The sequence below is a fragment of the Protopterus annectens genome, chromosome 1.part2, assembly GCF_019279795.1.
Source record: "Protopterus annectens isolate FY-2018-M chromosome 1.part2, PAN1.0, whole genome shotgun sequence".
Lineage (NCBI taxonomy): Eukaryota > Metazoa > Chordata > Ceratodontiformes > Protopteridae > Protopterus > Protopterus annectens.
Genome location: NC_056727.1, coordinates 442,624,855 through 442,640,682, shown reverse-complemented (window position 1 = coordinate 442,640,682; position 15,828 = coordinate 442,624,855). Strand labels below are relative to the sequence as shown.

The window sequence follows — 15,828 nt, the reverse complement described above, 5'->3', positions numbered from 1 at the left end:
GACACTATCCAGAAATACATCTCTGTGAAGCATCCACTCCTGAGTTTGTGTAGTGGACCTGCACAAAGAGTCTGTCACTAAATTGTGCTCTGAAGGAAAGTACATAGCCTGAAGAGTCACTTGATACTGGACAGCTGAATCCCAAACCTGATTAGCCAGCTTGCAAAGAAGGTAGGACTGTGTCCCCCCTTTTGTTGATATACCACATCACTGTGGTGCTGTCTGTGAAGATTTTTGAGAGGCCCTGGAAGAAAGAGGGAGTGAAAGGTCTAAAGGTCAAAAAAAAAAAAAAGAGCTCTCATCTCCTTTATATTGACATGGTCAGACTTCTGATGAGGAAGCCAGAAAACCTGGACCTTGAGGGAACCAAAGGAGGCTCCCACTCCTTGTCTGAAGCATGCAAGAAAAATTTGAGAGAAGCCAGAGAACCTGGACCTTGAGGGAACCAAAGGAGGCTCCCACTCCTTGTCTGAGGCATCCAAGAAAAATTTGAGAGGGGACGGGGGGGGGGGGTTGAAAAGGAAATCTGAGCTTGTGAGACAGCTGATAAATCCACCACTGAAGCTCGAGTTTGAGGCATTGAAGAAAAGGGAATAGAAAATCTACTGGATGACAGTGCTGGAACCATATTAACTTTAAGAACTACTGTAGTTTCCTCATATAAAGTCTGGCAAGAGGTAGCATAGGAACGGTGGAAGCCATGGATCCTAGAACCCTGAGAAATTCCCTGGCTGTGACTGAAGCCAGAGGAAGAAAGGATTGAAAAAAGGAGATTAGAAAAAGACCCTTGAGGGAGGCATGGATGCCAGCATGGGAATGGCCTGGATCCTGCAACCAAGAAACACATGATACTGAGAGGGAACGAGGACAAATTTCTGAAAATGTACTGTAAATCCCATGCTTTGTAAGAGATAAATGGTATACTGGAGATGCTGAAGCAACACCTCAGGGGAGGAAGTTTGAATGAGCAGGTCATCTAGATAAGGAAAGATTTGAACCTCTCTCATTCTGGAAAAGGGAATCACAGGAGCGAGGCATTTGGTGAATACCCCTGGGGCAGCAGAAAGGCGAAAGAGCAAAGCAGAGACACGAAACTGCAAGGAAGAGATAGAGAAATGCAAAAACTTCCTGAAAAAGAGATTAACTGGGATGTGAAGATAAGGATCCCTGAGGTCAAGGGACACCAAACAAGACTATGGAAATAAGAGGAAACAAGGTTTGAAGGGATAATATTTGAAAGGAAGGGAGCAGAGAAAGGTCCACAATGGGTCTCCAAGTATCTTCTTTTCTGGAACCAGAAACATTCTGGAATAAAATCCATTCCCTACCTGCGTAGAGGGGACAGCTTGAATGATGTCTTGTACCAAAAGGCCCTGAAGCAGGTCTAGGAAGAAAGGAAGCTTTTCCTGAGGAGGTCGAGAGATGTCCAGAAAAGGAGGAAGGGATTTCCATACCATTAATTATCCCTGATGGATCATGTACAGAACCCAAGAGTCTTGAATGACCCTTAACCAATTGGGAAGTGACAGGGAAAGACAAAGGGATAAGGAAACATGACTCAAGAAAAGTGGAAGCAAACTGTCAGATAGAACCTGGCTTGTCTTCAAAAGGCGGCTTCTGAGCAGCAGGAATCTGAGTAGACTTAGCAGCAGAAACCCACCAAGAACCAGTCTTACCTTTGGGAGGCACAAAAACATGCTTCAGTTTCTGCAAGGCCTTACTTGTGTCCTGAAGGACTTGAAAAGCTCAACAGCAGTAGAACCAAATAGACTCTTATCAAGAGGAGCATCCAACAATTTAGTCTTAATATCATCAGGCAAAGGCTGGAGATGAAGCCGAGAGCAACGTCTCAAAACGGAACCAAAGGCAGCAGCCCCAGGAGGAGCCATCAGCTGCATCATAACTACATTTAATAGAGTGGCGAGGTACCAGAGAAGTAGATCCCAGTAAAGAGAGGGACAAAGCCTTCCCTTCAGAATCAAGGAGGTCAGAGACTACCTGGAAAGCCTGAGAAAGAAGGGCTAAAATACACCTGGCCATATGGGTCTAGTAATTAATAGCCTGAAAAGCCAAGGTGGCAGCAGTATATACCTTTTTGCCTAGTCGTTCCATAGCTCTACTGACCTTGTCTGAAAGTAGTTTAGAGGTTTTGTCAGGAGAGAGACACTACAGAAGGGTCAGCAGAAGGACATTTGCAGAGGAACTTACACTCATTAGGTACCTTGTAAAATCTGTCAGGCTTCTTAGGAGCTGAAGGTTAAGAATCAGAGGCCACAGAGGCTGCTGAAAAGGTATCTAAAATGGTAGCCAAGATTGGATGTACAGCACAGGGCTAAGGAGACTCCACTCTGGAGGAGCTCATAATAACCCCCTTTGAATGACAGAAACCTGAGAACAGTGCCATTTAAAAAAATTCCATCCTCCAAGAAACAGTTTCTCCAAAGGAGAGTTCTTCCAAGGGAGAATCTGGGCTACTAGAATCTTCCTCCTCTGAGCCATAATGCAAAGGAGAAGGGAACTGAGAGGAATAAGCTAAAGATTCTTCCCCAGAATCCGAATCCTCTTCAGGTGTCCTGCCCTCTGGGACTCTTGAGTGGGGTAGAAGACCAAGCGGGAAAAGGCACAAACTTCCTGGGGAGGCTTTAAGGCCATCACTGCATTAAACAACACCTGGATAAAATCCTGCCATTCACACTGTGGATTTAGCAGCAGGGGAAACGTGCTTTTTTTGTGTGTTTTCTTCCGAGGGATGTCTGCCCTAAATACCCTAGGATTTTTTTTTTAGGTTTACACCCTTGCCTACACTCAACTAACATAATAGGAATCTCCTCCTGAACAAGTATCTGTGGTATCTCCTTTGGTCCCTTTGAAATAATCAGCTGAGGTTCCCCCTCAATATCCAGAACAGATGGTTGCAGAGCCTCCAGGGATGTGCAAGAAGTCGAATCCATGAATTTATAAGAATGACATTGGATTTGCACATCTGAACCTTCTCCAGTAACTCAGGAATAAGAGGGAATGGGAGGTGGGGAGGGGAGTGTACAGGAGATCCACAGCGCATTTCTAGATGAAGGTTTTGTTTGGGCATTCTCCCAAGAAAGGAACAAGTGAAAAGCAGGTCCTGCATTTGGTGTTTGATGATGCAAAAAGACTGCTTGCAGCACAGCTTCTGACACACATGCATGCTGAGAGACCACTTACATCAGCTGGCAAAGGCTGAGCCAATCAACTTTAGAACTGGTCTCTACCAGGCTATGGGGTGTTGTGAAAGTCCATTCTCAAACTCTCATGGCCTCAACAACAAAGGGGATTATAAAAGGTTCTTCCTAGTCTTTTGAGGTAAAATACCACAGTCATGTTACTGTCATGGATGGCAACAGAAACTAGGAAATGGAGTCTTGAAAAGCCTGCAATATGAGAAGACCACTGTCATTAAAATGTATTTATGTCCAGAGAGGCCTCCTTCTATGACTGTCTCTCTTGGACAATCTGCTCCTGCAAATACCCCCTCCTTTCACAACTGTAGGACAGAAGCATCCGTGATTACCGTTACAGGAGGGAAAGGAATTGGAAAAGTTTGCCCAGGACAGGTTAGACTCCTGATTCCACCAACTGACAGGATCTTTGCAAGCTACCCTGATTAGAGAATCCAAAAGGATCAACTAACTGGGCTCCACTGGACTCCGTGTCCACTGTTAACAGTCTTGTGTTGTACCGGGCATTCAGGACCACATACACTGAGGTAGCCATGAGTAGGAGTGTGGAAAGAAATGGTTGCTGGAACAGTCTAACTTTGAATATGAGACATTATAAACTGACAAAAAAATTCTGTATGAAGTGCAAAATGCTAGCTAAAAGACACTTCCTTTTTTGTACTCTAAATAACCTATCCCATTTGGTCACAGATTGGGCTTACCCATCCCATGGTCGATGATTATACATCAACCCTAATGAGATTATACCACAGATAATTTTAGGGAACCCATGCAGTTAGGAGCTGCATATGTCCATTAGTAGTATGGGGGGGGGGGGGGCAGTCCTGGGGTAAATTTTCTGTTTCCCATTCACAGATCCAAGCTGCACTTGAAAACAGATGGGGATGAATCTTGTTTTACGCGGATTGGGAGTCTGTTCCTTAGCAGCAGTATCCTCTGTGACATATACCTATCCCTCCTCCAAACCATTCTGTTGATGTTTAGATCCCTGCACAGAACATTTCTGATGAGATCTGACTTGCTGATGAGCAGGAAACACATCAGTAATGGGTGGAGGATGCCTTATATGCCAGACACAGGTCACCTCTTAGTAGTCTGTCGGACACAGAGTATAGCAACAAGGCTTTGAGCTGGTCCGTATAGGACATGTTGCTTAGGTCTTGTATTCTTTTATTAAGGTATCTCTGTGGGTGTTCAGTTGTTGCATGTGCCTGGACAGAGTCAGAGGGGACATTACATTCAATGACTGGCCTAAGAAGAACTGAGTAAAGGGGGATAATGACATTCCTAAATTTAGGCACAATCCCTTTGTTTATAAGCTGTGAAATAAAGAAAGAACTTTCTTACAACAGACACATGCTGGACAAAAGTTAGGTTTCTGTCCATGTACGTTCCCAAATCCTGAATTGGGTTAACTCTTCAGGGTGTACTGTAAATGTGATAGTTCCCTGAGATAGGTAACTTCCCAAAGGATAGAATAATGCATTTTTTGGCATTTAGTTTAACACCAGTTATTTGAGACAGACCTTCCTGCAGGATGGCCAAGTCATTTGGGGATTCAATGACTGGTTCTAACATGCACTCATCTGGAAACTCAACCTGAGCCCTTTGGTACTGGTTTTAACATGTGAAAAAAAGATGGCAAACAGGAGAGGTCTCAGGAGAGAACCGTGGGGGACTCTACTGGTGACTGGGCTCTTTGTGGAGGTACCTTCACCTATTTTGATTACTTGCATCCTATCTGTGATCCAGATGGCAATACAGCGGGTGGACACAGGGGTTTATTCCCAGTTTAGTTAGGTTTTCTACTAGCCTGAGTGGGGAATTGTCTCAAAAGCTTTGGACAGGTCGAGGTATGTATCATTGCGTCTTCATCCACTGGTTTTGTGACCTTTAAAAAAAATAAATCCACCAGGATCAGTAAAAGCATGACTTGCCTTGATGAATCCAAACTGAGATGGGTCTAGTGTATGGAGATTCCCTATATCTTGAGTGATTAATACCATGATAAATCTTTCCATGACTTTGCATGTCAGGCTGGTCAGACTAATGGGTCTGTGAAACATCCTTCCTTATAAAGGAAAATGACTGTAGCTGTTCTCCATTCGTTTGGTATAAAACCAGTATGGAGACTAAGTATGAACAGTGTTGTTAGGGATGTGGCTAAATTATGTTTCATGTTTTTCCAGGAATATTGTCGGGACCCATCGATAAAGTATTTTTAGCTTTTGACAGCACTTTTAGGACTTGGTCTTGTGTGACAGCTGGAGGTGAGCCAGTTTCAGATATATTTTGTGGGACAGATGGAGGGGAGAGACTAGTAAAGTTAACCTCATCGTCCAGTAGGTTAGGTACATCTTCAGCCTCACTGAAGATAACATTCACAATTAGCTCAGTGCATTGCTGTGTTGTGCTTTGGTGATTACGAACATAACTAAAAAATGTTTTGTAACAGTCTTTGGCTTGGGTAGACATTTTAGCCTCAAACTTGGCTTTGGTGGGTTTTGATTAAGCTCCTAAGTTATTTATTTCACTGACAACAGCTCTAACATTCTAGAAATTACTCTTCTTATAGTCAAAAATTTTCCTTTTATTATAAAGCTTATTATTATTACTACAACTCCACCAAGAGGGTTTGATTTTGGGGTTTGCCCTGCACATGTTCCTATGGGGTACAGCTGCATCTATGTAGCTGTTTACATGCTGGTATAAAGAGGTGGCTTAGACTTCTGTGTATTCAGTGGAGTTAACTGGGTTTGGGGGAGAATATGAAGCTTGCAAATGTATCACACAGAAGTAGATAGTTTGTCTTAAAGAAATATCTAAAGGTGCCTTGGGTGGAAGGGCTCTTCAATTTCAGTTTTATAGATTTATATACTGTTACCATGACCCAGGGCCCTTTCTAAACCTATACAAGTTTTCCCAACAGAATAATGATATCTTGTACCCAAAAAGGACATCTGAGGCCAGGCATTTATAAGCTACCTCTGACCATAAGGGATATGGGTGCCAGACCTGGTGTATATTTCCTTGTTCCCATCCACTGGTCTGGGTTGCTCTTAAACTGGGTAATAGACAAAGTCAGCTTCATATAGATTTAAAAGGAGACTGCTTTATGGTCAGACTTTTATGGTGTCGGCACCAGTTGGAACTTCACAGTGTTTACTACGATTCTTAAGGACTGGAACACTGACAGAAGACACTCCCTGGTGGCTATGAGCCTTTCTACCAGTGGGGCCATTACAAGCCAGTCATCCAGGTAAGGAAGAGCCTAGCACCATAAAGTCCGAGATGCACTGAAACTGCCAACATAATTTGCTGAAAACATGGAATCTGAGGCAAGACAAAATGGGAGAGTACAGAAGTGAAAGTGACTGGGTCCTACTCAGGTGAACTGTCTTGTACTATTTGACCATTATATGGAGGTAAGTATCCTGGAGGCCCAAAGAACACATCAAGTCTCTTTTAGACAGACAGGGAAGGATTGACTGACATTACCATGCAATAGTATTCTTTTACAACAAAACAATTTAGGACATTTAAGGGGCTTGCATAACCTCTGGATATGATGGACCTCACCAACTTGTCCAGTATGATGGCCCCTTTACAGCTTTGGCCCTTGTTTTTGGACAAAAGTTCAGGATGCTTATGGTTATTCTTGGCTTAGAATAAAATATATGACTAATGGTAGCACAGGATCATTGATAAGTGAAGGTGTCAAGTGAAACTGCCCAATGATTATTTCACATTTTGGACTAAGCATTAAAGCAGTCAGTAGACACATTAAACCCAAAACAAAGAGAGGCACAATTTTTCATTTAAAAAATTAGACATCATTTATACTTCATTTCTTCAGGATCCTAAAATCATATAGATAATTTTTTTCCTATATATTCGCTCAAAATTATAGCTTGAAAAGTGTGCTTACACTATAAATAATAAAAGAAAGGATATTCAATGGCCCTCTGACAACTGTCATTCAGTCCAACATTACCTAAATTGCTCAATTCTTGAAAACCTCACTCCTCCTGAAAGTTATTCTGCATGTAATGTTCCCACAAGTTCCATTTCTATGCAATTTGCTCCTTCTTTTTTCTAAATACCCCACTTCTTTCTTTTCTCTCTTTTACAATATTCAGTACTTCAAATACAGATAGTTTAGATTGATTTCCGTTTTCTAGTAATTGCTTTTTTGGCAGCCGTAAGAATTAAAGCAAGACCTTGCTATGTTTTGCAATTCAGATCTTGTGTCCCAACTCAAAAGAATCACTTCCTCAGTTACAGCCATTTCCCAGAAATATTGGGGGAGCAGTGTGTTTTGTAGGGAATTTTTAAAATCTGCTAATTCATCACATTCCCACAAAACGTACTCTGTTACCTCTTTTCCCCCATCGCACCTCCATTTGCTATCTACCCAAACAAAAATTCTTTAAAGTCTGCTTGTGGTACAAAAATACCTATGCAAACACTTCTAAGCAAAGACCTTAAACCTTCTGGACTTTGTTGCATACTTGGGAGCCATACATATGTCTTCCCATCGTTTTCTTGTAAATTACCTTTCATTCTTTCTTCCCAATCTTTTCTAATCTCCTCTGATTGACTCTTATACTTATCATGCACTACTTTACATTATACCCTTTTTAACACCAGCTTCTGGTACAGATTAAACTAAAAACTCTACCTGAGCAGGTATTTCACATGGGACTCCCCTGTTCCTTTTCATTGCCTATACTCTGATTATGAGACTCTGGTAGGAAAGGTAGTTTCTAATTTGCAGACCTAACTTCCTCATACTCCATTACCCTTCTGGCTCTATTTTCTCTCCAATACCTTGGCTGCTTTGCAAGCTTTCTCCAGTAAATTCCAGCCTCCCTCCTGCCTATTTTCCGTACACCAACTTGCAGTTATTCCTATTGGCAAACTCTCCTTTCTCCATGCCTGTGCTGGCTTAGTTCTCAGAATACTTTCAGCAACTTTATGAATATAATATTCTGTATGGTTATCTTTCTTTTTAAGTATCTGTACCCAAAACCCACTCTCAGCTTATTTATTGACCTCCCTTCACTTCATCATCATCCCTTTTCACTTTAAATTATAGCCTTCTGCTTGTGTTACATATAGGAGTCTTAACTGCGTAGGTATAAAATATCCCCTTGAATCAGGGCCACCTTATCCCACTTCATAGGTGTTTACTAAGCTAACGACCATAAGGGCCTTTTTAAGCATAGCCATGCATCCCAAATCTCGGACAAGTTCTGATACTCTTGATAAGTGTAAGCAGAGGCTTGGGAGATGAAACATTTACAAGCAGGGGCCTGGATATTAATCATTTATAGGCTGCCTGTGTCCATTAGAGACACAGGTGCCAAGCCAGGGATGAATTTCCTGTTCCCCTTCCAATAGTCCAGGTTGCACTTGAATTGGGTTAGGAAGAAACTCTGCTTCGCATGGATGGGGAACCTATTCCAGAGACGGGGTAGTCTTTGGGATACATACTGGTCTCTACAGCGGGTCCTATTTATATCACAGCCAAGGTTTTAGAACAGGTAATTCTGGTGCTGTTTGTTCTGTGGCTATGCAGGAGCTCCATCAGAGTGAGGTCTGACAATGTCCTGTATGCCAGGCATAGATCTTCCCTCAAAAGCATGTAGGAGACAGAATACAGGGATACGGCCTTGAAGTGGTCTACACAAGTCATTTTACTTACACCCTGTATTCTTTTAGGGAGAAACCACTGTGGATGCTCCAATTGCTGGATATGCCTGGTTAGGTATATAACAAAGGGGGCACTGTACTCAGTGATAGGTCTGATGAATGCTGAATAGAGTGGAACAATGACTTCCTTGGATTTGGATGCCATACCTTTGTTTATAAGGGGTACAAACACAGAATTATTTCCTCAGTACTGTAGACATGTGATGGTCAAAGGCTAGATTACCCTTTGTGTGTCCCCAAATGTCCCTGACTAATGGGTCAACTCTAAGGGGTGTGTTGTCAATATGATAGTTACCAGGGATGGATGACTTCCCCAAGGATACTATTATACATTGCTTGGCATTTAGTTTTAGTTCACGGCTCTGACACCAGTTGTCTGTCAGTCCTTCTGGAAGACATTTGTGTCAGTGCGGGATGCAATGACAACTTCTAATTTGCAATCAGCTGCAAATTTAGTCACCAACAGACGAATGACATCGGCTTTGACTTTAGAGAAGTAAATGCCAAAAGGAGCGGTCCCAGGATTGAACCCTAAGGGACTCTACTTGTGACTGGCCTCTTTGTAGAGGTGGATTCCCAAGTTCCAACTTTCTGGGTCCTGTTTGTGAGCCAGCTGGCTATCCACTAGGTGACATACAGGTTTGTACCTAACCTTGTGAGTTTGTCAACAATGACCCAGGGGGGTATTGTGTCAAATGCCTTGGCCAGGTCAAGGTAAGCAGTGTGAACCATTTTGCCCTCATCCATTGATTTGGCGACCTTCTCAAAGAAGTCCACCAGGTTGAGTAGGCATAACCTGCCCTTGACAAAACCAAACTGGATTGGGTCCAATGTCTGGAGGTCACTTAAGTCTTGCCCTTTTCCCCTCCCACATAAATTCCTTCAACAATACTACTGTTCACAACTTTTCCTCTGGTTAATAAAAATATGCCTGACCTACATATAAAACTAAAGGGACTAAACATTTTCACTCCTTGTATCTTACTACAACAGTTCTCATTCTGGTAAAACTGACTTCTGTACCAGACTGAGTTTCTGTTTAAGAATATACTAAATAAAAACACTATCACTTTAATAAAAATATCCCTTACTCTTTTCTGTATCACAGGTCCTTTTAGAACAAATGAACTTCCAACAGACAGGACCTCAATTCAACATCACAGTTAAATTATGGCACTTCAGGAGTGCAGCACCCCTGTTTTTGCTGCACTAATGTTAGTACTAGAAAATTAATCCAAGTACCTGGTGTGGGAATAGAATTCAAAGCCTTCTGATCTTCCCAGCATTAGAAGTGGTATACCACGTGGAGGAAAACCTCCACAGCATTTGCATTTAGTCAGTCCTATGACACAGGACATATAACAGCCAACTCAGATGGATCCTCCTTACAGACCCATTCCTTTTAACAGATTTGCTCACCAGGTGAACCCATTAAATACAGGTACCTCTTACTTGTGATAACCCAGGAGCATTATCAGCTTAAGTGACTTATTCAATCATATAATAGATAACCGAAGAGTGTAGGACTCAATCCTAGGAAAAAAGGATGACGCTCATCAGTCTTAAAGAGTGCAAGATACCGTTTTCATGTCACAGCAAAGTGAAGCAGGAACTCGGGAGCTGGGAACTGCACACCCTTAACACATAAAATGTCACATTTATTTTGTTTCTGTTATAGAAAACAAAGTTTCTGCATTTTCCTTTCTTTTTAAGAACAGTTCCCACCAATGATTTTAGAGCTACAGCACACCACACTTACTACCAAATGGGTATAATACGGAATAGAAGCATGAACTGGTGGTACCCACAGACCTCATTTGTAGCAGTATAAAGGCTACACATTTTTGTGCTAACAGTCACTAGAGGCCCATGCTTACAAAGTGTCAACTACATAATGCAAACACTACTCCCTGTAAAAACATGATGCTATCTACATACTGCAAATATTGCCACAAGATTCTTGCATCTTAAGATGTTTACCCAGAATACTTTGGTGCTAGTTGAAAAAATCTCAGTTGACAGCCAACATGACAGAAATAAATGTTTAGCATTGTGAATAACACAAGCTGCTGAGAGACAATAAATCAGCAAAGACAAACATCATTTTACAGAATAAGCCAACTACCACATACAATACAACTAATAAGTGAAATATAATGTTAAACAAAGGTGCTGGAAAATATGTCAAATGCTCTAACCTTCTATGTTATACAGCCACACTCTATAATAACAGTAATAACAACAATATTATTATTACAAATGTGCTAACTAGGAAGGCCCAGTGGACACGCAATCCTTTTTCTGCAACTAACCAGGAGCAATGCCTGGTTAAGAGAATTACTCAAGATCACACAGTAAGCAAATGAGGGCTAATGGAATCAAACCCTGTACCACAGAACTACAGCTCACAGTCTTAAAGCTGTATGCCAGCTACTGTGTGCTGTGTCCACTATTGCAATGTTTTTTTTATGGACCAAAATTTCCAGGAGAGTAAACAATTGTGTTTACCAAATAAAAACAAATGTGCAGCCAACTACCATGTGAAATCCTAGTAGAAACTAACTCCAACCAGTCTAAATAGTGTGTGATCTTAGTCACTATGGAAGCAACTGTCCAATTCCCACACATACTGTGTGTGTGTTTAGGGGAGGTGGAATGTGTTTCAGGGCTGATGACATGACTAGCTATGAAGACACACACATTTAATGAATGAGGGCATGATGCACACACTATTAGCCATACAAAATGCAATGACTACAAACTAATACAATGTTCTTACCAAGATCAGTTCCTTGCTCTGTTTCTGAACTTCATTTGTAGCCACTTCTAACTGGTTTTGAGACTCTGACAAAAGATCCTTTAACTTAAAAAGCAAACAAAAATATAGAGTTAAAGCTCTTCCATAACATTTGGCAGCATTTCTTTAAATAAGTTCTCTACTATACAACAGCTGCGGACTCCGTTAGCCTATTCACTCCATTCTAGGCAAAATGTCGGGGTAACATGCTCCCAGCTTGTGAGGATGGACGATGACCTATCCAATCACATCCTCCCTTCCCTTTAAAGCAAGTATGTAATTATCCACATGTCAAGTCAGTTCACAATCTGCTATGGGTCTGTACTTTATATCTGGAGCCTGCTACCACTAGATCTACAGTCATTGGTTGCAGTATCCTGTCTCAAAGCAGGGGCTGCAGTGTAAGGAGAACCAATAACTCCATATGAGGTGGGCACAGATCCTCCCTTTTCTGAATGGCCATCAGCTATTTATGCCACTATGTAAAGCTTAGTCGTGGTCACTAACCAAAGCTTTGCCCTTTGGAGACTGTCTGCTTGTCTAGCAGAATTTCAGTTTTATGCATTTTGAAAGAACAGTTCTAAGTGTGCATGCAATTTTCACGTGATCATTTATTACACTAACAAATCAGCCACAGGACAGACTAGCTAGCAAGAATTCCTACACTAATTCAACAATGTTTATTACGATACATAAAATGCGTACATAAAACCATAGGACTGTGTGATAATTACTGTCTACCACAACTTTTCCAGAAAAACAGTTATGTATACCTACCATATTGCACATCTTTGAGAGCATCTCGCTCACCATTTCTGTTATCCCTTCCCCTGTGAAGGAGGAGGTCTAGGACTTGTGGTCATTTTTTTCTGGACATCAGTCCTTTGTTACACTGTGGTGGGAAAGAACTAAACAACCAGGGGCTTGATAGTCCCTCACTGTGATCTCTGCCAGCTTGTCAGTGACATGTGGACAGAATGGCTACAGAGGTAGGGCTCTGAGCAAACGGAAAAACAATGCGAGACAAAGCAGAGAAGTACCATTGTCTAAAGGGTGGAAGTGCCATAATAAAGGAACACAATGGATAATAAATTAATTCAAATGAAAACAAATTCAGTGAATTCTGATTATTGAAAGAAACTCCCTTCAAAAAGTTATAGCTTACCTTTAAAATTAAATGGGAGTATGGGTCCCCCAAACCCATAGCACGTGGTTCACACATTCTGTATTAACAGGCCCAACACTCCTCAATTATTTACTAGACGTGAAGCAGAAAAAGGAAAAAGCACAACCTGACTTAAAACAATCAAATTCCTAAAATTATATACAAAGAAAATGCTACCAAATAGAGGAAGGCTGGCAAGCTGTTAGCCTGTGCTTCAACATAATCTCGGTTGTGGCTGAAATGAACCTTTTGTGGATCAGTTCACTACCTAGGTTAATAAACACCCTCAAGGATATGGATTTATAGTAAATGCAACTTAACTAACCTATTCCTTTTGGGGCTTAAAAATGTGTGTCAATCTTCTGTAGAATAAGCCCCATGCTAGCTTTATTTTATTTACTTATTTTTCATTTTATAAATTTGTTTTCTGGCTAAGCCCACTGGACATTGAGTGTCCCTTTTCAGGGGTGACCTGGAAGCACTGACTGTGGGCGGTCACCTCACAGCAAGAGGTTCTCCGGTTCGATTCTCGGCTGGGGGGCCTTCTGTGTGGAGTTTGCATGTTCTCCCTGTGTTCGCGTGGGTTTCCTCCCACATTCCAAAGACATGCATCTGGAGCATTTCTCCCCGGGCCTCTGCTGAAAACAGGTTCTGTGGAACCTAGTCAGACTTTCCCGGTCAACAAATGTTAAATAAATAAATAAATAAATAAATAAAACAAAATAAAATAAATAAATAAGAGATTTGTTATACAAATGGGAAGTAGAGCTGGCTCGTTAAAAGCTGTTAAAATGTCTATCTGAAGCCTACCTTGCCCTTGGACTGGGTGTCCAAACTACTTTGTTTCACAAAGATGCAACAGTTCAGGTTAACGGCAATGCTATCCTGGATGGAACACTCCTTCCTCCGCAAAAAACAGCTGAAACAGCAACTCCTGGCAAAATGAGCTTTGGTAAGGTTCATAGGTTGGTACTAGGTTATCGGCCCTAGGGCCTATACAAGCCTAGCCATAACAATTCCCTAGCTATGTCTTCCCACACTAGTTACTTCCTGGAACCCTGTCTAGCAAGGTGACTGACATGATCCCCGGGGTGAATTTCCTTTCCCATTTGGTAAATCATTGAATTAAGCCATTTAAACAACTTATTCTGTAATGGGATTTAAGTCTTCCCTTAGACAGAGGAACAAAGCTATTGACCTTTCAAGGAGTACTACATAGAAAGTAAAACTCAACTGCTCCTTCTGACATAACTTCTACTAAGTAGAGCTTCTCCACAATTAGACCTAGCTGGAAACTACACATTCACTGGAAACTACACATTCACATAAACAGCCTGATTATGCCTAATCAATCAAACAACCTTGGTAAGAGTTTGGGATTTCATAAATCATGTTTGAGAGAATTTTAGACTTGTTCTGAATGAAACAAATACAAAGGGTTCCTTGGACCACAAGGCTTGAAGCTCAGAAATATGTAATGAAAGTAAACCACCAGGAGATGTTGACAAAGTCATAAGAACTAAGTTTCAAACAAGCAAGGTTCAAAAATGGGACAGTAGCTTATTTTGCGGCACAAATAAAGACTTGCTACTCATCCACTAATAGAAGGCTCAAACAGCAGACATGCAATATCACTTCTTTGGCTGGAGTGGTACTGGCTTATTTGAAGAAAAAAAAGGCAATCAAAAAAGAAAACCGATGATCCCCCATCTCTCCTTTAGATATTTTAAGTTTCGCCTTTAACGTATCTGCTGAATAGGCTGTCAGTGAAGGTAATGTTCTGAAGTTCATGATGAGTATCTGCAGTTACCCTGCAAAGATGCAAAACTCTGTCTAGTTTTCACCACTGTGGTACAAGCTGCCCTGCCTGACCGTCAACAATATTAAATTATGACCTTAAGGTTAAATGGTGTATCTCATCACAGATGGCTTGACTTGGTTTCTGAAACAGGAAGAAATAATATCTTTCTGGCACTTCTAGAACTTTCCCTGCAGCTTGAAGTACGAAAATTCTAGCTACTGGTGCAAAGGTGTAGGGTCAGTACACCACAGACAGATGCTTAAATCCTTGCACAGAAGCAAACTGTTAAGCTGGTGAGAAGTTTATTAGTGTGCTGCAGCTGATACAGTATAGGTGGGGGCTGACTCCTAGTTCTCAAAACAGTAACAGACTGAAGGAGAATACCACTCAATTGCACAAGAGAATTGGCAGGAAGGTTGTCCAGCATCTTCTATGCATATTTTATTATCCTGCTTTTGTTTACTGGATTTGTCCAACTGTGTTTATTCAAAAAAAATTGTTTTTTTTCCCAGTGGAAACCTGGGGAGAAAAGCTCCAACATATTACAAATGTTTTTAAACAGACATTCAATAATATACATGAATATACATTAATATAAACTACCAATTACACATTTGCTAATTAGATTACATACGTATGAAATAAAAGCAATCACAGTATATAATATGCATTAGCAGAAGCTGAACATTGAGTATTTCAAGAGGTAGACTAGTGGGTTTGTCAAATATTGCTTAGAAATTCAAAAAATGGAGGTGAAGGAAGAAACTAGGTAGGGCAAAAAATGTTAATGGTGAAGTTAAAAAGTAGGGTATTAAGCAGGTTTGTAGACAATTACATATTGCTATCATAAGGTTTATATGGAGGTACTGATTGCTATCATAAGGTTTATATGGAGGTACTGAGGTGCAGGGGTGAGCAGTGTCACAATACGTACAGTTGTGTACACTTACCATAAATGTAGATGTTCGAGTGTATTCACTGTTGCAGTCATCACACTTGGGTTATCTACCTGCAGGTAGCCCTCAGTCGGCCCGAATACCAGAGACTTAGTGTTTCTGTGTCGGATGCTATCGCTTCTTCCATGACGTCAGGGGTATAAAAACAGGCAGCCAATGCCATTACATCAGTTTTTCTT

General features: G+C 41.2%; 1 protein-coding gene across 1 annotated transcript in view; it reads right to left on the bottom strand.

Annotated features, from left to right (window-relative positions):
- Positions 1-15,828, bottom strand: part of RRBP1 (ribosome binding protein 1) — a gene marked incomplete in the record, with an annotated part of 1,023,325 nt that overhangs the window by 136,502 nt on the left and 870,995 nt on the right. The window contains 1 exon segment of the mRNA XM_044056904.1: positions 11,710-11,793. Coding sequence (XP_043912839.1) covers positions 11,710-11,793 — 84 coding nt within the window.